The 23,488-nt window shown below is 44.7% G+C and overlaps 1 protein-coding gene across 19 annotated transcripts in view; it reads left to right on the top strand.

The window, feature by feature from the left end:
- Positions 1–23,488, top strand: part of PTK2 (protein tyrosine kinase 2) — a 196,438-nt gene that overhangs the window by 18,069 nt on the left and 154,881 nt on the right. For 9 of the 19 annotated variants that reach the window (XM_077271309.1, XM_077271306.1, XM_077271303.1 and 6 more), the window contains exon 2: positions 11,240–11,353. Coding sequence is in view for 7 of the 19 variants with exons in the window: in XM_077271294.1 (XP_077127409.1) it covers positions 8,898–8,951; positions 11,240–11,348 (163 nt within the window). In the remaining 12 variants the exon portion in view is untranslated. Of the gene's footprint in view, positions 1–8,819; positions 8,952–11,239; positions 11,354–15,118; positions 15,217–23,488 lie in introns of those variants that run through there. The other 10 variants (XM_077271294.1, XM_077271291.1, XM_077271296.1 and 7 more) reach the window with 3 other exon arrangements.

The raw sequence follows: 23,488 nt of genomic DNA, 5'->3' as shown, positions 1-23,488 counted from the left end.
CATCCGTTCCAGGTGAAGAGGGTATCAAACAGGGTGGATAAAAATCAATGTTTTTTAAAAAAAATCAAAAAAATCGGATTTTTTTGATTTAAATCAGATTTTTTTGATTTAAATCGGATTTTTTTCAATAAACTGCTTTTTGAGGAAAATATTTTACCATCCAAAGGTTCTTCCATCATGAGATAAAGCTGAGTTGTTTAACTCAGTAGAATAAAGGCTGTATATGTGTAACATTCACAATGCCATGCTCTTCCAGAGGTTTCTGTAGGATGCTGACTATCCAACAAGTTTGGGCATGTCAACTGAATGGAAAAAGAAACTAAACCAAAAGTGAAACCAAGCTAGAAGTGTGGAATTAAAGGGGCAGTATGAACAAAATGTGGAGGCTATTAATAGTTTATACAATTAAGACATGCTGCTTTTAAACACCTACCTATTGCCATATAGTAAAACAAAAAAGATTTTTACTTACTTTGGGGTCCCCCCCTCACCCTGGCGTTAGATCGTTGCCCCTAGTTTTGTCCGTGTAACTATGGGCGCACATGCGCACTGCTCTCACTTCTCATTTTAATCGTGATTTATATTAAAAAAAACCTTTTGATTTAAATCAGTGATTTAAATCATGATTAAAATCATGATTTAAATCGATCCGATTTAAATAGAAAAAAATCTTTTGATTTAAATCGTGATTTAAATCATGATTTAAATCGGCGTGATTTAAATCAATCCACCCTGGTATCAAATAGTCCTTTATTCTGCCATCATATGTTATGATGGCAGAATAAAGGACTATTTGATACCCTCTTCACCTGGAACGGATGCTGCTTCTTTTTCTATATTTGTGAGTATTGGTCCAATTGGATCCTTGGACTTTGGAGCGTGCATCTGAATATTCTGGTGCTGTTGGTTGTGGTTTTCTACACTTGAAGAATCTATATATATAATTGTCTAAGGGTTTTTCTGTCTGTCTGTCTGTCTGTCTGTCCTGGAAATCCCGCGTCTCTGATTGGTCGAGGCCGCCAGGCCACTCCTGCCTGGTTTTGGCTTACAAATACTGATGTCAAATACTGACCAAATACTGAATGTGTGAATGTTGCCTTACAAGTACTTGCTGTTCTTGAGATAGCAACACTTTTGTTTACTACCCGTTGCCTAAGAGACCGACCACCGCTGCTAGACAGCAGAAGGCACACATTGATTACATGCTCTTTTGTATTGAGCTTGTAAGCGTTGTTTTGACGCTGACCAGGATCGCTGGAGCGCGCTGTTACCTCCTAAACCCATCCAGCTTCAGAGTAGGGATTACAATCTGTACAGCAGCAGTGGTCGGTCTCCTAGGCAACAAGCTGTAAACAATAGAAGTGTTCCTATCTCAAAGGCTACAAATTTTATAAGGGGTAAATGGCAAAAGTGTTTTTACAATCTATATCTAAAAATATTTATCTGTTAGGAAGAAAACTTGCCCTTCAGAGGGAGACAGGTGCTGACTTGACACCCATGGTCAGGGGCAGCGGAAACCTGTCATGGCTGCTGTTGCGGTTGTCACCTACATGTAAAGCAACGGCAGAGGTTATTAGAATAGCGCACGCAGATGTGATTAATAGGACAGAAGTAATAGCCCTGCAGGATGGCACTGTGCTGGCACCAGAGCTCTTTACGCCATGTGTGCTGCGCAGGATGCTGCTGCTGGTTTCCCTCCTGTAGTATGAGGACAGGGATCGCCATTTCCTATATTGGGAGATGATGGCGAGTCCCCCCCCCCCCCATGCCTCTCAGGTTGCTGTAATAGACATTGGTGCAGATTGAAGCCCCCAACCGCTGTCTGTATCACCTAGTGCTCCTCACCGCCCAGGTAAGATTCTGATGCTCGATCATGTGTAACTCTGGCGAAACGATGCTTAGGGGGTGATCGCCATCTCAGACCACTCTCCCATACACAAGCGCTTGTTCGGCCAAACTTTCCTGTGTTCTATAAGAAAACCGGCGGCTGCCATGTCTGTCATTGGCTTATCTCCAAGAGAACAATGCGATGGCTGTCCGAAATGAGACCTGCATTATCAACATCTGTCTGTTTGGCCCACCTTAACGCTGACGAGGCTCCAAACTAAGTCGGCTGCATATCAATTGTCCTTCTATCATCTCCACGCTTCTGAGGACATATTGTGCTTTCATCATGAGACTCGTATAGACGAGTGATCATTTCCCGCTTCTTCTTCCATTTCCCATCAGGTGCTGACCACTAATGGGGAAGTTCTCTCTTTTTGGGTGACTCATCCAGGTTACTCTTTGCACCCCAACTTCCTTCTGCTACTCAGCAATAATTTCTTGGTTGGTCCCAGCAGAGGTAGTAGTGGCTCAGAGGCTTCTGATGATCCAGTAACTTTGTTGTCCATCATTTATCTGTCCCGTCATACTGCAGGTTTCTGGGAAAGCTGAGTGACCCCCATTTGTGGCAGCCAGATACCCTCTGTACAGGAGGCCAACTTGCAGTCCCTGATATAAGTTTAGCTGTGATTTCTTGTTCCCTCATCCTCTCCGTGGAAGTCTTGACTTAATGATTTTCATGGGCGTGTAATGACATGGCGGTATTATTTGCACAAATATGCTGCTGCTCTAGGTGTGCGGGGAAGTTAAATGTCATTTTCTTATGAATCTGTTAATGCTGTAAATTATACAGAAGAACAAGATAATCTTGGAGAACCTGAAGTTTTTGGTTGGAGAATGTGAAGCTCCTCTGTTGCTCCCCGGCTTCTTTGCTGCCTTTCTGAGCACCGTGCGTTGATGAAGCAGGGAACATACACCCGACCTAAACTGCACACTCCCAGGGGCGGAGAACGTCGCACGAATGCCCGATAGTTGTAATCAACCAGCAGTGATGTCGCTCTTCCAAATCATGTCCCTCACACCCCTAGGAGCAAGCTCCCATGATTAGATGGAGTATTGTTCTGGGATAATCACCACTAATTTGCATTCTACTAGTGCAGCTTTAAAGGGAACCTGTCATGACCGACAATGCTATTGTGCCGCCAGCTTTTAGTCGCGCAGCTGCTACTCTCTGTAGCCGAGCCTGAATGACTGAAAGCCGGCGGCTCACAGGAGGAATAAAGTAAATTTTCTTTGGGTTTCAGTGACTGGGCACCTTCATGACCTGCAGTTTACACCCATATCTGCAGGTAAATAATGTTTTTGGACAAGTTCACTTAAGTTAATTTCATATTCCATTGCTAAGCTACACTCACTGGCCACTTTATTAGGTACACCATGCTAGTAACGGGTTGGACCCCCTTTTGCCTTCAGAACTGCCTCAATTCTTCGTGGCATAGATTCAACAAGGTGCTGGAAGCATTCCTCAGAGATTTTGGTCCATATTGACATGATGGCATCACACAGTTGCCGCAGATTTGTCGGCTGCACATCCCAAAGATGCTCCATACAAGGCAGGATGGATCCATGCTTTCATGTTGTTTACGCCAAATTCTGACCCTACCATCCGAATGTCGCAGCAGAAATCGAGACTCATCAGACCAAGCAACGTTTTTCCAATCTTCTACTGTCCAATTTCGATGAGCTTGTACAAATTGTAGCCTCAGTTTCCTGTTCTTAGCTGAAAGGAGTGGTACCCGGTGTGGTCTTCTGCTGCTGTAGCCCATCTGCCTCAAAGTTCGACGCACTGTGCGTTCAGAGATGCTCTTAGGCCTACCTTGGTTGTAACGGGTGGCGATTTGAGTCACTGTTGCCTTTCTATCAGCTCGAACCAGTCTGCCCATTCTCCTCTGACCTCTGGCATCAACAAGGCATTTCCGCCCACAGAACTGCCGCTCACTGGATTTTTTTTCTTTTTCGGACCATTCTCTGTAAACCCTAGAGATGGTTGTGCGTGAAAATCCCAGTAGATCAGCAGTTTCTGAAATACTCAGACCAGCCCTTCTGGCACCAACAACCATGCCACGTTCAAAGGCACTCAAATCACCTTTCTTCCCCATACTGATGCTCGGTTTGAACTGCAGGAGATTGTCTTGACCATGTCTACATGCCTAAATGCACTGAGTTGCCGCCATGTGATTGGCTGATTAGAAATTAAGTGTTAACAAGAAGTTGGACAGGTGTACCTAATAAAGTGGCCAGTGAGTGTATATGAAGGGGACTGTTAGAAAGCAGGGAAAGGTTGGTACATAGGTTCATAGTGGCTGCTTTAGGGGGGCTAAGGCGGCTGCCAGATTCACTTTGTCTTTGTACATAGGCGTATTACATTCATTAACAGTATATTCTTGTACTTAGGAGCAGTATTCGCCACCTTGACATTTTTCGTGTTTTACTACCTCTCAACCTGGAGTTTCACTTTTTTTTTAATTTTTTTTTTAGGGTTTGCATCAGTTCATGTAAAAAACATACCTACAACTGGAAACATTTGGTTTTCTTTTTTCTTTTGACGCAAACAACAAACAGGACAAAATAACTAAAAACTTTGGTGTGCATAATTATTCACCCCCTAAAGTCAGTACTTTATAGAGTCTCAATTTGCGGCAATTTCAGCTGCAAGTCCCTTTGGATAAGTCTCTATCAGCTTTCCATGTCTTTTCACTGTGATTTTTGTCCATTCTTCAAGGCAAAACTGCTCCAGCTCCTTGAAGTTAGATGGTTTCCTCTGGTGAACAGCGATCTCCAAGTCTGACCACGGATTCTAACTTACTTGGTTTAAGGTCCGGGCTGTGACTCGGCCACGCCAGAACATTTACATGTTTCCCCTTAAATCACTGGAGCGTTGCTTTAGCATTATGCTTTGGGCCATTGTCTTATTGGAAGGTGAACCTCCGTCCCAGTTTCAAATCGATAACAGACTGAAACCGGTTTTACTCAAGAATATCCCTGTATTTCGCATCATCCAACTTCCCTTCAACTCAAAACATTTTCCCTGTCCCTGCTGCTGAAAAACATCCCCACATCATAATGCTGCCACCACCACCATTTTTCTCTGTGGGGATGGTGTTCTGGGGGTGATTTCGCTCTCACCTGAGCACAGCACCTTCCTCCATACATTTGATCCTTACATATTTTGTGTGTAAGTAAAGGCTTTTTTTCCTGTCCACTCCTCCATAAAGGCCTCGTCTATGGAGTGTACGGCTTATTGTGGTCGTATGGACGGATACTCCAGTCTCTGCCTGATTAATGCCCTCCTTGCACTGGTTGAGGGTCCTGGTGGGCGGCCCTCTCTTGGCAGGTTTGTTGTGGTACCATGTTCTTTCCATGTGATGATGGATTTGATGGTGCTCCAGGAGATCATCAGAGATTGGGATATTTTTTTATAACCCAACCCTGACTTGTACTTCTCAACGACTTCGTCCATGACTTGTTTGGAGATCTCCTTGGGTCTTCATGGTGTTTGGATAGTGATGTCTCTTGTTAATGGTGTTGCAGCCTCTGTGGTCTCTAAGAAAAGGTAAAGTGTATATACTGACAGACATGTGACATTTAAGTTGCACACAGTGGGCGTCCTGTCACTAAGCGTGTGACTTATGAAGATAATTGCTTGCATCAGAAATTTTTAGGGGCTTCGTAGCAAAAGGGGTGAATACATATGCACATGTACAAGAATTTAACTACTATAAGGCCGGAGTCACGCTTGCAACTGCAATGCGAGAAACTCAATACCCGACACTGCCGCCGGCACTCGGGAGCGGAGCGTGCAGCTGCATGTATTTCTGTGCTGCTGAATGCTCCGGTCCCAAGAGCCGGCAGCAGTGCCGGGTATTGCTGCGAGAGACTCGCGTGAGTTTCTCGCATTGCAGTTGCAAATGTGACCCCGGCCTAATAGTAGTTAAATTCTTGCACATAGTAGGGGGCTGTATTATAACAGTTATATTCTTGTACATAGGGGCAGTATTATAGTAGTTATATTCTTGTACATAGGGAGTAGTATTATAGTAGTTATATTCTTGTACATAGGAGCAGTATTATAGTAGTTATACTCTTGTACATAGGGGCAGTATTATAGTAGTGATATTCTTGTACATAGGGGCAGTATTATAGTAGTGATATTCTTGTACATAGGGGCAGTATTATAGTAGTTATATTCTTGTACATAGGGGCAGTATTATAGTAGTTATATTCTTGTGCATAGGGGCAGTATTATAGTAGTTATATTCTTGTACATAGGAGCAGTATTATAGCAGTTATATTCTTGTACATAGGGGCAGTATTATAGTAGTTATATTCTTGTACATAGGAGCAGTATTATAGCAGTTATATTCTTGTACATAGGAGCAGTATTATAGTAGTTATATTCTTGTACATAGGGGCAGTATTATAGTAGTTATATTCTTGTACATAGGGACAGTATTATAGTAGTTATATTCTTGTACATAGGAGCAGTATTATAGTAGTTATATTCTTGTACATAGGAGCAGTATTATAGTAGTTATATTCTTGTACATAGGAGCAGTATTATAGCAGTTATATTCTTGTACATAGGAGCAGTATTATAGTAGTTATATTCTTGTACAGTACATAGGGGCAGTATTATCTACTATATAATTGTCTAAGGGTACTTCCGTCTGTCTGTCCTTCTGTCTGTCGCGGTTATTCGTTCGCTGATTGGTCTCGCCAGCTGCCTGTCATGGCTGCCGCGACCAATCAGCGACGTGCACAGTCCGGAAGAAAATGGCCGCTCCTTACTCCCCGCACTCACTGCCCGGCGCCCGCATACACCCCTCCGCTCACCGCTCACACAGGGTTAATGTCGGCAGTAACGTACCGCGTTATTCCACGGGTAACGCACTCCGTTACCGCTGCTATTAACCCTGTGTGACCAAGTTTTTTACTATTGACGCAGCCTATGCAGCGCCAATAGTAAAAACATCTGTTAAAAATAATAAAAAAAATAAAAAATGATTATATACTCACACCTACGCCACCTTTCCCGCTCCTCGCGATGCAACCGGCACGTTCCGTTGGTACGGATGGTCTGGCAGAAGGACCTGCCATGACGTCACGGTGATGTGACCGCGACGTCATCGCAAGTCCTAAGCGCCTGCGCGGAAAGGACCTGCCGTGACGTCATGGTCATGTGACTGCGACGTCATCACAGGCCCTGCGCGAGCAGACTGGGACTGGAAGACGACAGGCGACAGAACTACAAGTATGGTGAGTATGTTAGAACTACAAGGGGCCCTGGGATCGGAAGGTGAGTATGTTTATTTTTTATTTTTTAACCTGTGACATACGTGGCTGGGCAATATACTACGCGGCTCTGTGCTGTATACTACATCACTGTGCAATATACTGCATGGCTCTGTGCAATATACTGCATGGCTCTGTGCAATATACTACGTCACTGGGCAATATACTACGTGGCTGGGCAATATACTACGTGGCTGGGCAATATACTACGTCACTGGGCAATATACTACGTCGCTGGGCAATATACTACGTGGCTGGGCAATGTACTACGTCACTGGGCAATATACTACGTGGGCTGTGCTATATACTACGTGGACATGCATTTTCTATAATACCCGATGCGTTAGAATCGGGCCACCATCTAGTAGTAGTTATATTCTTGTACATAGGAGCAGTATTATAGTAGTTATATTCTTGTACATAGGGGGCAGTATTATAATAGTTATATTCTTGTACATAGGGGCAGTATTATAGTAGTTATATTCTAGTACATAGGGGCAGGATTATAGTAGTTATATTCTTGTACATAGGGGGCAGTATTATAGTAGTTATATTCTTGTACATAGGGGCAGTATTATAGTAGTTATATTCTTGTACATAGGGAGCAGTATTATAGTAGTTATATTCTTGTACATAGGGGCAGTATTATAGTAGTTATATTCTTGTACATAGGGGCAGTATTATAGTAGTTATATTCTTGTACATAGGAGCAGTATTATAGTAGTTATATTCTTGTACATAGGAGCAGTATTATAATAGTTATATTCTTGTACATAGCGGCAGTATTATAGTAGTTATATTCTTGTACATAGGGGCAGTATTATAGTAGTTATATTCTTGTACATAGGAGCAGTATTATAGTAGTTATATTCTTGTACATAGCAGCAGTATTATAGTAGTTATATTCTTGTACATAGGGGCAGTATTATAGTAGTTATATTCTTGTACATAGGAGCAGTATTATAGTAGTTATATTCTTGTACATAGGGGCAGTATTATAGTAGTTATATTCTTGTACATAGGGGCAGTATTATAGTAGTTATATTCTTGTACATAGGGAGCAGTATTATAGTAGTTATATTCTTGTACATAGCAGCAGTATTATAGTAGTTATATTCTTGTACATAGGGGCAGTATTATAGTAGTTATATTCTTGTACATAGGAGCAGTATTATAGTAGTTATATTCTTGTACATAGGGGCAGTATTATAGTAGTTATATTCTTGTACATAGGGGCAGTATTATAGTAGTTATATTCTTGTACATAGGGGCAGTATTATAGTAGTTATATTCTTGTACATAGGAGCAGTATTATGGTAGTTATATTCTTGTACATAGGGAGCAGTATTATAGTAGTTATATTCTTGTACATGTATAGAGCCGGGTGTGTCTCTGATCTGCTGGTGCTGTCGGTGCTGGAGCTGTGGTCCCTCTGGTGCTACCTCTGGAGTCTCCGCCATGTCCCAGCACTATCATGTTGCACACACTTCCTGCTCCCGGGTATTTGCTGGCTGGGTGAATCGCTCCTCCTTGTGCTTCGCTTCCTGCATCACCGTCCTTTCTGTGAGGCATTTGCCAGAAAAGGGGGAGCACGAAAGGAAGCGGACGCTGGAGCCTTCGAGGAAATGCCAGGCTGGTACTGTCCAGCGCCTGCCAGTCCGGTCGCAGTGTTTGTCTTGGGCCCAGGGAGTCTCTGGACCTGGTTATCTGGGTGATGTGTTATGCTGGGCAGAGCGTGTGGGTCAGTGAGCGTAGTGCACACAGGAAGAGCTCCGGTAATGCTGCGTTATACTGCTGTAAAGGGTCGGATTATATCTCTCGTTCCCTCTTTCTTTGTGTGTTTTTCTTTCTCTTTTTCTTTGTGTCTTTCTATGTTTCCGTCTTTGTCTCTTTCCATCTTTCTGTGCATTTTTCTCTCTCTCGCTCTGCATCTGCGCCTCTTTTTGTGCCTCTCTCTCTCTGCCTTTTTTGGTGCCTCTCTCTGCCTCTTTTGGTGCCTCTCGATGCCTCTCTGACTCTCGTTTGGTGCCTCTCTCTGCCTCTTTCAGTGGCTCTCTGCCTGTCGTTCGGTGCCTCTTTCGGTGCCGTTCTCTGCCTCTCGTTCTGTGCCTCTCTGCCTCTCATTCGGTTACTCTCTCTGCCTCTCGTTTGGTCTTTGCCTCTCTTTGGGTGGCTCTCTGCCTCTTGTTCGGTGGCTCTCTGCCTCTTGTTCGGTGGCTCTCTGCCTCTTGTTCGGTGGCTCTCTGCCTCTTGTTCGGTGGCTCTCTGCCTCTTGTTCGGTGGCTCTCTGCCTCTTGTTCGGTGGCTCTCTGCCTCTTGTTCGGTGGCTCTCTGCCTCTTGTTCGGTGCCTCTCTGCCTCTCTCCCTCTTTCGGTGGCTTTCTCTCTGCCTCTCGGTGGCTCTTGTTTGGTGCCTCTCTCTCTGCCTCTTGTTTGGTGCCTCTCGGTGGCTCTCTGCCTCGTTCGGTGCCTCTCTGCCTCTCGGTGGCTCTCCCTCTCGTTTGGTGCCTCCCTCTGCCTCTCGGTGGCTCTCTGCCTCTCGGTGGCTCTCTGCCTCTTGTTCGGTGCCTCTCTGCCTCTCTCCCTCTTTCAGTGGCTTTCTCTCTGCCTCTCGGTGGCTCTTGTTTGGTGCCTCTCTCTCTGCCTCTTGTTTGGTGCCTCTCGGTGGCTCTCTGCCTCGTTCGGTGCCTCTCTGCCTCTCGGTGGCTCTCCCTCTCGTTTGGTGCCTCCCTCTGCCTCTCGGTGGCTCTCTGCCTCTTGTTCGGTGCCTCTCTGCCTCTCTCCCTCTTTCGGTGGCTTTCTCTCTGCCTCTCGGTGGCTCTTGTTTGGTGCCTCTCTCTCTGCCTCTTGTTTGGTGCCTCTCGGTGCCTCTCTGCCTCTCGGTGGCTCTCCCTCTCGTTTGGTGCCTCTCTCTCTGCCTCTCGATGGCTCTCTTCCTCTCGTTTGGTGCCTCTCTCTGCCTCTTGTTCGGTGCCACTCTCTGCCTCTTGTTCGGTGCCACTCTCTGCCTCTTCTTGTTCGGGGTGTCTCTCTGCCTCTCGTTCGCTCTCTTCCTCTCGTTTGGTGCCTCTCTCTTTCCTCTCTTTCGGTGGCTCTCTGCCTCTTGTTCGGTTACTCTCTCTCTGCCTATTTCTCTTTCGGTGCCTGTCTCAATTTGTGTCTTTCTCTTTCGCTCCCCCTCTCTTCTCTCTCGCTCTACCCTATGGTTGGGCACCACATATTCTGCAGTTTTGTGCAGCCTGCAGTGTAAAGTACGGAGGTTTTCTCTTGTTTTCATGACGGCTTAGGGCCGGTTGTAGTTGATCAGCTACTGACTGGATGTTACATATGTCATTTTATGTGTTTGTATACATCTTGTATGGATCAGAGGAGAAACTCGTTAGAATCGTACATGGTCATCCTTACATGTTGCCGTGGCAACCAGAAATTCTCCATTATTTATACTGCTGTTTTGGACCTCTGGAGAACTCAGTCCCCTTTAATTTGACCCTTTACTAAAGGGTTTTCTGTTTTTATTTACAAAGATGTCAGCCGTTGCATAATTAGAAGTTCTGCAACTTTTTAACATTCGTAAGCCTTAAATTTAATAACCTTTTCTAGACTGCTGCTTGCTGTCATTGAATGTGAGCATTGTTACTTACATCCAGAGACTTACTGAAATACTTTTATTTTATTGTCCAGAAACAACTGTGTGGGGTTTAATCTAAAATATCCTATCGTTTTATGTCTACAGCTCCTATGCAAACAATGAATGTCTCCACGGTAACAGACTACAAACAATCCTTGTGTCGTCAGGTCCCGCGTCCCACTCCCCTCTGTTGTGATTGTGTGAACTGCTAGACTGCAGCAACTGATTACACAGGGTTTGTTTGTAGTCTGTTACCATGGAGACACATTTTCCTGCATAGGAGCTGTAGATGCAAAATGATAGTGTGTTTTTTTGTTTGTTTCCATTGGCTTTAAAAGCAAAAAAAACCCAAATTGGATAACTGGCCACGTCTGGGCTACAAGGGGTTAAAGAAACTTCCGCTGTGTTAATCCGTACTTATATTATCTCTTTACAGACCGGGAATATTGAGTTTGTGGTTTCTCCACTCGGAGCCAAAGATTCGCTGGCAGGTCCCAAATGTGAAGAGCGGAGGTCGGCGCCAACGTCTCCCTCGATAGTGCCAAGTAAGGTAACACTCCTCTCCATTCATATTCTGACTGCGTCTCACGGACTCTACCCACGCTGGCAATTACTAGAAAATCTAATATATTGACCTGTGAGAAAAAAATGATGTTGTTCGGCCATTGTTTGCCTCCGATTGGAAAGGTTTGGATTTGGGTGCTGCAGTTCACTGATGGCCACAAGGTGGCGCTGTTTAGAGGAGGTTTGTCCCTCCTGACTGTCTCCTATGGGATTTGGGTGCATGCGGTGGCGCATGTATGACCCGGGGTGCATGCGGTGGCGCATGTATGACCCGGGTGTTGGTGCCGGTTAGGTAAGCTAAATATTTTTGTCTTTTCTTCTCCCAGTGTCGTTAGTGACTTTCTTTTTAATCTTCTCTGTGCTTCTCCCCACCAATGTCATGTCCTCCGCTCCCGAAGTGCAAAAAAAAAAAAAAGTATTTAAAAATGACGAGTGGATCTGACCTTGTTGGAAGGAGGTGCAGACTGTGAGTATCTGAGGTCCGAACAGGGTCCTCCCAGCAGCACTAAGTATTTCAGGAGAGAAGTGTAATGATCTTATGGAAGTTCACAGCCTGAGGATGACATAGTGGAAAGTTGCAGAATCTTCCGAGCAGTGCAGAGTATTTCAGAGAAGCAGTGTGCTGAGGTCACAGACTGAGAGTGACCTCGAGATAGGAGCGAGGGCCTTTGTGCAGCACAGAGTATTTCAGGAGGGGTACGCACACTGACATAATAATCTGGGACCCCCCAGCTGCACAGAGTATGTCAGGAGAGGGGTACGCACACTGACATAATAATCTGGGACCCCCCGGCTGCACAGAGTATGTCAGGAGAGGGGTACGCACACTGACATATTAATCAGGGACCCCCCCGGCTGCACAGAGTATTTCAGGAGGGGTACGCACACTGACATAATAATCTGGGACCCCCCAGCTGCACAGAGTATGTCAGGAGAGGGGTACGCACTCTGACATAATAATCTGGGACCCCCCAGCTGCACAGAGTATGTCAGGAGAGGGGTACGCACTCTGACATAATAATCTGGGACCCCCCCAGCTGCACAGAATATGTCAGGAAAGGGGTACGCACACTGACATAATAATCAGGGACCCCCCCCAGCTGCACAGAGTATTTCAGGAGAGGAGTATGCACACTGACATAATAATCAGAGACCCCCTCAGGCTGCACAGAGTATTTCGGGAGGGGTACGCACTCTGACATATTAATCTAGGACCCCCAGCTGCACAGAGTATTTCAGGAGAGTAGTATGCACACTGACATAATAATCAGAGACCCCCTCAGGCTGCACAGAGTATTTCGGGAGGGGTACGCACTCTGACATAATAATCTGGGACCCCCAGCTGCACAGAGTATTTCAGGAGAGGTTAGTGATTCCCCAGTAATCAGTGACCTGTGAATGGAGATGAAGTGAGGCGACAGTATGAGATTTCGGGGGGTCTGGCCGTGTCTGGGCCAGTGGTGGGATATGGTGGAGCGCTCTGGCTGCGCCGTTCCTCTGCCCCTGTAGTTTGGCCCCGTGTGGTGCTCGCTGTCTCAGCCGCCGCTGCAGCCATTGTTCTGGGGGGAGGTCTCGCTTCCTTCCTCCATATATATCTCGCCATCTGTGCTCATTGTTTTCATTTTTCCTCGCGGTTCCTGATATTTGCCGGCGGTTTCTCGTCTTCGCCCCGGTCACACCTGTCCTCTCGCGCTTTCGTAGGAGAAGTCGATGTCGGTTTTTGTTCCTCGTCTCGTTTTTTCCAGATGTTTCTGCTTTCAGCTCCTTTTCCTCCCCTTTCATGTCGCACTCTCTGGGTCTGGGAAATTGAGCAGCTGTTGGTTTGGGGTCTTAGCACTGATTTTGTGCCCCTTTTTTTCCCCTATTTTGCTTGTGGTCACTGGGATTTTCCATACAACCTGTCCACAGTGCGCCCGTCCCGTGACGCCAGGCTCTGCAATACCCGGCTGGTGCCCACCGAGCCGCTTCTCCCCAAGCAAACATCTGCTCTGGGAATTTCTGCTCCGCTCTGGGATGTAACCGGCAATCATGAAGCTGATGAAACCCAATATGCTCCGTAGCCTCGGGGAACACGCCTGCTATCTGCAAATTAGTCCGGTTAATTAAAGTCTCCCCCTCTCATCAAGCATTATTCATCACCCGCTAAGTACGTGTAGTTCGCCCACCCATAAAGTAGTGCGGAGTGGGACTAATACGACGGCGGTAGATTTGCGTGAGACGTTTTAAAATCTGTGCCGTATTGCAGGGATTCAATTACCCAGCCAGCCCCCTTCTCCAAAGTGGCCAATGTATAGACAGAGGGCTATTAAGACGATCAGTAGGTTCAGAGATAGACCTGGGAGCACACAGGACAGGTGAAGATGGGGGCGCCTATGATTCCAGAAGCCACATCATTTTGCATAACTGGACACCCCCTTTAAATTTTCTGTCTCCAGTTAATGCCAAAGCTGCATATCCATAGCCAGGCCAGCCCCCTTCTTGTCTTTGCCTTGGCCATGGTTGGCGCTGGCAGACACAACACTAAATTAAAAATGTCTGAATGGTAGAGATCTGAACCTCACAGACCCCACTGAGTTTGGGAAGAGGGGTGCGTGGCTCCTCGTACGTCTACACGAGCCCTTTCCATTACAGTGAATGGGATCTACCTTAACCTCCCAGATCAGCGGCGATGGCCCCCAGACAGATCTTTATGGCAAATCCACACAAATGTAGTTTGCGGAAGACCCCTTTAAGTGGTCCAGAACATGTGCTGCATTGTGTGGGCCAAGCTCCCTCCTGCATTCCTCCATTAGTCACCGCTCTCGCCCCCTGAGCTGCGGTCGCAGCATTGTCTACGGCCGGACAGGTGCAGAGACCTCGCATCACTTCTCCTCTTTGTGACTAATATTTAAAGGGCCCTCGTTAAAAGGAATGGATGCAGTCTGAGCCTTCCCCAGCAGAGGGCGCCAGGCCTTGTTGTTTTGGCACTACCATGCCCTGTGGTATCTATCACTGCAAGGTCTTCTCTGTGCCTACTATACTTTATGGGTAATTACTATTCCCACCACTAGATGGCGATAGTTGTATACTTTCTCATCACAGTGATCACTCCATTCACTGGGATCCTCCTGAATTGTGCAGATGCAAAACCTGGAAGGGGGGGGGGGGATAAATGCTGTAATTTGTAAAAGTTTAAACTATTGGGGGTCAACTGGCCCCCCCCTTAAAAAACAAAAAACTATTTTTAAGTTTATTGAAAAGTTTCTGCTGTTAGCCAATATCCGTCTTATCGGTAGTAAATGCAGTGGTTGAGCAGACTTTAAACTCTTTAATTTTGCTTTTCCAGAGATAAGCTGCGTCTCACATGAGAATGCCGCTTATCTTACTTTTTTATTTTTTATTTGTATGTTCAGGGGGTCAGTAGGTGGAACAAGGCCGGACGGGATTTCCATCAAGCTGTAGGATTTCTGGCTTGTACAGTCATGTCTGGTTTTTGTCCAGTCATCTGTCAGTTTCTCCTCTTCTTTTTGCGCTTCCCTTTTAATAAGACATTATTTACTTTTATAAACTCTTGGAAGTTTCCAAAGATTAAAAAAATAAATAAATGCAATTTCCTCCATTGGATCTGGAGGATGCAGACTGTTTTCAGTGTCCGTGTTGTTCTTCGTCACCATTTTGCTGGCGGGGTTTACAAAAAAAAAATCCCAAACTTTGGGGCAAGTTATGATTTGCCTGGAAAGAATGTCCTGAGCTTTGCAGCGAGGAGATAAGAAGATTCGGTGTGGTAGACGGATCTCCGACGCTGTGGTCCCGGGTGGGAGACGGTCACCATGCAGGTGTTGGCGCTTTTTCGCTGCACCGGCGGAGGCGGTAGGTATACTCGGATCTGGATATTGGGGTCTGCACTTGCGGGGGGGTTACGAGCGCAGCCCCGGAGGCGATTCTCGTGCAGTTACAACCATGTCTGCGTCTTGTAGAATTTTATTAGAAAATTGCACAGGTGACAACGAGGACGGCGTGAAATGCTGAGACGTGAAAGACGTATAATTAGCTGTCTGAAAGCTCTGCCAGCGCTTTACTGTTACCGTAGGGCAGCAGAAAGCGGGGGGTATTCATAAGGAGGGTTTCTTACATTTCAGACCCTGAAATAATTTATTTACTACTACTTCTTGTGAGTAATAATCCTCTCCAGAACCGGTATTACTGGGCTTTATACAGTGCAGGAGTAATAATCCTCCCCACATCTGGTATTACTGGGCTTTATACAGTGCTGGAGTAATAATCCTCTCCAGATCCAGTATTACTGGGCTTTATACAATGCAGGAGTAATAATCCCCTCCAGAACCGGTATTACTGGGCTTTATACAGTGCAGGAGTAATAATACTCCCAGATCCAGTATCACTGGGCTTTATACAGTGCAGGAGTAATAATCCTCTCCAGATCCGGTATTACTGGGCTTTATACAGTGCAGGAGTAATAATCCTCTCCAGATCCAGTATTACTGGGCTTTATACGGTGCAGGAGTAATAATCCTCTCCAGATCCAGTATTACTGGGCTTTATTCACTGCAGGAGTAATAATCCTCTCTAGATCCAGTATTACTGGGCTTTATACAGTGCAGGAGTAATAATCCTCTCCAGATCCAGTATTACTGGGCTTTATACAGTGCAGGAGTAATAATCCTCTCCAGATCCAGTATTACTGGGCTTTATACAGTGCTGGAGTAATAATCCTCTCCAGATCCAGTATTACTGGGCTTTATACAGTGCAGGAGTAATAATCCTCTCCAGATCCGGTATTACTGGGCTTTATACAGTGCAGGAGTAATAATCCTCTCCAGATCCAGTATTACTGGGCTTTATACAGTGCAGGAGTAATAATCCTCTCCAGATCCAGTATTACTGGGCTTTATACAGTGCAGGAGTAATAATCCTCTCCAGATCCAGTATTACTGGGCTTTATACAGTGCTGGAGTAATAATCCTCTCCAGATCCAGTATTACTGGGCTTTATACAGTGCAGGAGTAATAATCCTCTCCAGATCCGGTATTACTGGGCTTTATACAGTGCAGGAGTAATAATCCTCTCCAGATCCAGTATTACTGGGCTTTATACAGTGCAGGAGTAATAATCCTCTCCAGATCCAGTATTACTGGGCTTTATACAGTGCTGGAGTAATAATCCTCTCCAGATCCAGTGTTACTGGGCTTTATACAGTGCTGGAGTAATAATCCTCTCCAGATCCAGTATTACTGGGCTTTATACAGTGCAGGAGTAATAATCCTCTCCAGATCCTGTATTACTGGGCTTTATACAGTGCTGGAGTAATAATCCTCTCCAGATCCAGTATTACTGGGCTTTATACAGTGCAGGAGTAATAATCCTCCCCACATCTGGTATTACTGGGCTTTATACAGTGCAGGAGTAATAATCCTCTCCAGATCCAGTATTACTGGGCTTTATACACTGCAGGAGTAATAATCCTCTCCAGATCCTGTATTACTGGGCTTTATACAGTGCAGGAGTAATAATCCTCTCCAGATCCAGTATTACTGGGCTTTATACAGTGCAGGAGTAATAATCCTCTCCAGATCCAGTATTACTGGGCTTTATACAGTGCATGAGTAATAATCCTCTCCAGATCCAGTATTACTGGGCTTTATACAGTGCAGGAGTAATAATCCTCTCCAGATCCGGTATTACTGGGCTTTATACAGTGCAGGAATAATAATCCTCTCCAGATCCGGTATTACTGGGCTTTATACAGTGCTGGAGTAATAATCCTCTCCAGAACCAGTATTACTGGGCTTTATACAGTGCAGGAGTAATAATCCTCCCCACATCTGGTATTACTGGGCTTTATACAGTGCAGGAGTAATAATCCTCTCCAGATCCAGTATTACTGGGCTTTATACAGTGCAGGAGTAATAATCCTCTCCAGATCCAGTATTACTGGGCTTTATACAGTGCAGGAGTAATAATCCTCTCCAGATCCGGTATTACTGGGCTTTATACAGTGCAGGAATAATAATCCTCTCCAGATCCGGTATTACTGGGCTTTATACAGTGCAGGAGTAATAATCCTCTCCAGATCCAGTATTACTGGGCTTTATACAGTGCAGGAGTAATAATCCTCTCCAGAACCAGTATTACTGGGCTTTATACAGTGCAGGAGTAATAATCCTCTCCAGATCCTGTATTACTGGGCTTTATACAGTGCAGGAATAATAATCCTCTCCAGATCCGGTATTACTGGGCTTTATACAGAGCTGGAGTAATAATCCTCTCCAGAACCAGTATTACTGGGCTTTATACAGTGCTGGAGTAATAATCCCCTCCAGATCCAGTATTACTGGGCTTTATACAGTGCAGGAGTAATAATCCTCTCCAGAACCAGTATTACTGGGCTTTATACAGTGCAGGAGTAATAATCCCCTCCAGATCCAGTATTACTGGGATTTATACAGTGCTGGAGTAATAATCCTCTCCAGATCCAGTATTACTGGGCTTTATACAGTGCAGGAGTAATAATCCTCTCCAGAACCAGTATTACTGGGCTTTATACAGTGCTGGAGTAATAAACCTCTCCAGAACCAGTATTACTGGGCTTTATACAGTGCTGGAGTAATAATCCTCTCCAGATTCAGTATTACTGGGCTTTATACAGTGCTGGAGTAATAATCCTCTCCAGAACCAGTATTACTGGGCTTTATACAGTGCTGGAGTAATAATCCTCTCCAGATCCAGTGTTACTGGGCTTTATACAGTGCAGGAGTAATAATCCCCTCCAGATCCGGTATTACTGGGCTTTATACAGTGCTGGAGTAATAATCCTCTCCAGATCCAGTATTACTGGGCTTTATACAGTGCTGGAGTAATAATCCTCTCCAGAACCAGTATTACTGGGCTTTATACAGTGCAGGAATAATAATCCTCTCCAGATCCGGTATTACTGGGCTTTATACAGTGCTGGAGTAATAATCCTCTACAGATCCAGTATTACTGGGCTTTATACAGTGCTGGAGTAATAATCCTCTCCAGATCCAGTATTACTGGGCTTTATACAGTGCAGGAGTAATAATCCCCTCCAGATCCGGTATTACTGGGCTTTATACAGTGCTGGAGTAATAATCCTCTCCAGATCCAGTATTACTGGGCTTTATACAGTGCTGGAGTAATAATCCTCTCCAGATCCAGTATTACTGGGCTTTATACAGTGCTGGAGTAATAATCCTCTCCAGAACCAGTATTACTGGGCTTTATACAGTGCTGGAGTAATAATCCTCTCCAGATCCAGTATTACTGGGCTTTATACAGTGCTGGAGTAATAATCCTCTCCAGAACCAGTATTACTGGGCTTTATACAGTGCTGGAGTAATAATCCTCTCCAGAACCAGTATTACTGGGCTTTATACAGTGCAGGAATAATAATCCTCTCCAGAACCAGTATTACTGGGCTTTATACAGTGCTGGAGTAATAATCCTCTCCAGAACCAGTATTACTGGGCTTTATACAGTGCAGGAATAATAATCCTCTCCAGAACCAGTATTACTGGGCTTTATACAGTGCAGGAGTAATAATCCTCTCCAGATCCAGTATTACTGGGCTTTATACAGTGCAGGAGTAATAATCCTCTCCAGAACCGGTATTACTGGACTTTATACAGTGCAGGAGTAATAATCCTCTCCAGATCCAGTATTACTGGGCTTTATACAGTGCAGGAATAATAATCCTCTCCAGATCCGGTATTACTGGGCTTTATACAGTGCAGGAGTAATAATCCTCTCCAGATTGAGTATTACTGGGCTTTATACAGTGCTGGAGTAATAATCCCCTCCAGATCCAGTATCACTGGGCTTTATACAGTGCAGGAGTAATAATCCTCTCCAGATCCAGTATTACTGGGCTTTATACAGTGCTGGAGTAATAATCCTCTCCAGATCCTGTATTACTGGGCTTTATGCACTGCAGGAGTAATAATCCCCTCCAGATCCGGTATTACTGGGCTTTATACAGTGCAGGAGTAATAATCCTCTCCAGATCCAGTATTTCTGGGCTTTATACAGTGCAGGAGTAATAATCCTCTCCAGATCCGGTATTACTGGGCTTTATACAGTGCTGGAGTAATAATCCTCTCCAGATCCAGTATTACTGGGCTTTATGCACTGCAGGAGTAATAATCCCCTCCAGAACCGGTATTACTGGGCTTTATACAGTGCAGGAGTAATAATCCTCTCCAGATCCAGTATTTCTGGGCTTTATACAGTGCAGGAGTAATAATCCTCTCCAGATCCGGTATTACTGGGCTTTATACAGTGCTGGAGTAATAATCCTCTCCAGATCCAGTATTACTGGGCTTTATACACTGCAGGAGTAATAATCCCCTCCAGATCCGGTATTACTGGGCTTTATACAGTGCTGGAGTAATAATCCTCTCCAGATCCAGTATTACTGGGCTTTATACAGTACAGGAGTAATAATCCTCTCCAGATCCTGTATTACTGGGCTTTATACAGTGCTGGAGTAATAATCCTCTCCAGATCCAGTATTACTGGGCTTTATACAGTGCTGGAGTAATAATCCTCTCTAGATCCGGTATTACTGGGCTTTATACAGTGCAGCAGTAATAATCCTCTCCAGATCCAGTGTTACTGGGCTTTATACAGTGCAGGAGTAATAACCCCCTCCACATCCAGTATTACTGGGCTTTATACAGTGCAGGAGTAATAATCCTCTCCAGATCCAGTGTTACTGGGCTTTATACAGTGCAGGAGTAATAATCCTCTCCAGATCCAGTGTTACTGGGCTTTATACAGTGCAGGAGTAATAATCCCCTCCAGATCCGGTATTACTGGGCTTTATACAGTGCAGGAGTAATAATCCCCTCCAGATCCGGTATTACTGGGCTTTATACAGTGCTGGAGTAATAATCCCCTCCAGATCCGGTATTACTGGGCTTTATACAGTGCAGGAGTAATAATCCTCTCCAGATCCGGTATTACTGGGCTTTATACAGTGCAGGAGTAATAATCCTCTCCAGATCCAGTGTTACTGGGCTTTATACAGTGCAGGAGTAATAATCCTCTCCAGAACCAGTATTACTGGGCTGAATTATCTAAACCTCTGGTCTATTTCTGGGTTGTGTTATGTTCTTCTGGTCTTGTGCTGTTTTCCTGTTAACTCTCAGGCTGCAAACTGCAGATCACTGGTGTTCGCTGACAGTTCAGTGGCCTTTTATTCTGTGTATGATCATTTTATCTTCAGAAATGTGATCTTAGTTAGTGAGTGTCCCTATGGAGGTGCCCATGCTGATCTTGGTTAGTGAGGGTCACCGTGGAGGCGCCCACGCTGATCTTGGTTAGTGAGGGTCACCGTGGAGGCGCCCACGCTGATCTTGGTTAGTGAGGGTCACCGTGGAGGCGCCCACGCTGATCTTGGTTAGTGAGGGTCACCGTGGAGGCGCCCACGCTGATCTTGGTTAGTGAGGGTCACCGTGCAGGTACCCACGCTGATCTTGGTTAGTGAGGGTCCCTGTGGAGGCACCCACGCTGATCTTGGTTAGTGAGGGTCACCGTGGAGGCACCCACGCTGATCTTGGTTAGTGAGGGTCACCGTGCAGGCACCCACGCTGATCTTGGTTAGTGAGGGTCACCGTGGAGGCACCCACGCTGATCTTGGTTAGTGTGGGTCCCTGTGGAGGCGCCCACGCTGATCTTGGTTAGTGAGGGTCACCATGGAGGCACCCACGCTGATCTTGGTTAGTGTGGGTCCCTGTGGAGGCACCCACGCTGATCTTGGTTAGTGAGGGTCACCGTGCAGGCACCCACGCTGATCTTGGTTAGTGAGGGTCACCGTGGAGGCACCCACGCTGATCTTGGTTAGTGTGGGTCCCTGTGGAGGCACCCACGCTGATCTTTGGTTAGTGAGGGTCACTGTGGAGGCACCCACGCTGATCTTGGTTAGTGTGGGTCCCTGTGGAGGCACCCACGCTGATCTTGGTTAGTGAGGGTCACCGTGCAGGCACCCACGCTGATCCTTGGTTAGTGTGGGTCCCTGTGGAGGCGCCCACGCTGATCTTGGTTAGTGAGGGTCACCGTGGAGGCACCCACGCTGATCTTGGTTAGTGTGGGTCCCTGTGGAGGCACCCACGCTGATCTTGGTTAGTGAGGGTCACCGTGGAGGCACCCACGCTGATCCTTGGTTAGTGTGGGTCCCTGTGGAGGCGCCCACGCTGATCTTGGTTAGTGAGGGTCACCGTGGAGGCACCCACGCTGATCTAGCAATTGGCTTTGATCTAGTGAACAGGTGATTTTTTATTTTTTTATTTATTTATTTTTTAATCTTATTTTCCTTTTTTTTTCTGTGCACACTCTGGCGGTGTGTGAATGTGGACGATAATTAGTTTTGCCATCACTGCTATCTGCCATTAATATACCACTTCTAGTGCGCAGTTATATCCACCGAGGACACTTGTCTACTGTAATAAGGAGCCTAGCTGTAAACATATCAACCCAATAACACCGCGCAGAAATGACACCTGCTCCTGTCTGCTGAGCGGAGACACAGAAATCACTTCCACCATGTAACTTAATATCTCCCATAACTAAAGCCTCAGCGCTTTCCAGGAGTGGACGACTGATCCGCTGTGTGTGCTCAATCCAAGATGTCCGTCCGTGGTAACCGCTGACTCACCAGCGCCTGTCCGCTCCAATCATCACAAAGCGTATGTCTAAAAGCCAAATAAGAAGGTGCAGAACGATCGACACTAAATGTGTATCTATTCTGTCTGTCCTGTTCTTATTTTACCCAGTACTGTGTTCTACATATGTAACCGAAATGAATGAGAGCATAGATATGTCATTTATTCCTTATCAATTATATTCTTGTACATAGGGGCAGTATTATAGAAGCTATATTCTTGTACATAGGGGCAGTATTATAGTAGTTATATTCTTGTACATAGAGGCAGTATTATAGTAGTTATATTCTTGTACATAGGGGCAGTATTATAGTAGTTATATTCTTGTACATGGGGGCAGTATTATAGTAGTTATATTCTTGTACATAGAGGCAGTATTATAGTAGTTATATTCTTGTACATAGGAGCAGTATTATAGTAGTTATATTCTTGTACATAGTGGCAGTATTATAGTAGTTATATTCTTGTGCATAGGGACAGTATTATAGTAGTTATATTCTTGTACATAGGAGCAGTGTTATAGTAGTTATATTCTTTTACATAGGGGGCAGTATTATAGTAGATATATTCTTGTACATAGGGACAGTATTATAGTAGTTATTTTCTTGTACATAGGAGCAGTATTATAGTAGTTATATTCTTGTACATAGGGGCAGTATTATAGTAGTTATATTCTTGTACATAGGAGCAGTATTATAGTAGTTATATTCTTTTACATAGGAGCAGTATTATAGTAGTTATATTCTTGTACATAGAATCAGTATTATAATAGTTATATTCTTGTACATAGGGGGCAGTATTATAGTAGTTATATTCTTGTATATAGGGGCAGTATTATAGTAGTTATATTCCTGTACATAGGGACAGTATTATAGTAGTTATATTCTTGTACATAGAATCAGTATTATAATAGTTATATTCTTGTACATAGGGGGCAGTATTATAGTAGTTATATTCTTGTACATAGGGGCAGTATTATAGTAGTTATATCCTTGTACATAGGAGCAGTATTATAGTAGTTATATTCTTGTACATAGGAGCAGTATTATAGTAGTTATATTCTTGTACATAGGAGCAGTATTATAGTAGTTATATTCTTGTACATAGGGGCAGTATTATAGTAGTTATATTCTTGTACATAGGGGGCAGTATTATAGTAGTTATATTCTTGTACATAGGGAGCAGTATTATAGTAGTTATATTCTTGTACATAGGAGCAGTGTTATAGTAGTTATATTCTTTTACATAGGGGGCAGTATTATAGTAGATATATTCTTGTACATAGGGACAGTATTATAGTAGTTATTTTCTTGTACATAGGAGCAGTATTATAGTAGTTATATTCTTGTACATAGGGGCAGTATTATAGTAGTTATATTCTTGTACATAGGAGCAGTATTATAGTAGTTATATTCTTTTACATAGGAGCAGTATTATAGTAG

The sequence above is a fragment of the Ranitomeya variabilis genome, chromosome 6 (assembly GCF_051348905.1).
Source record: "Ranitomeya variabilis isolate aRanVar5 chromosome 6, aRanVar5.hap1, whole genome shotgun sequence".
Taxonomy (NCBI): Eukaryota; Metazoa; Chordata; class Amphibia; order Anura; family Dendrobatidae; genus Ranitomeya; species Ranitomeya variabilis.
Note: the sequence above shows the minus strand (reverse complement) of the source record. Positions and strands in the feature narration are given on the sequence as shown.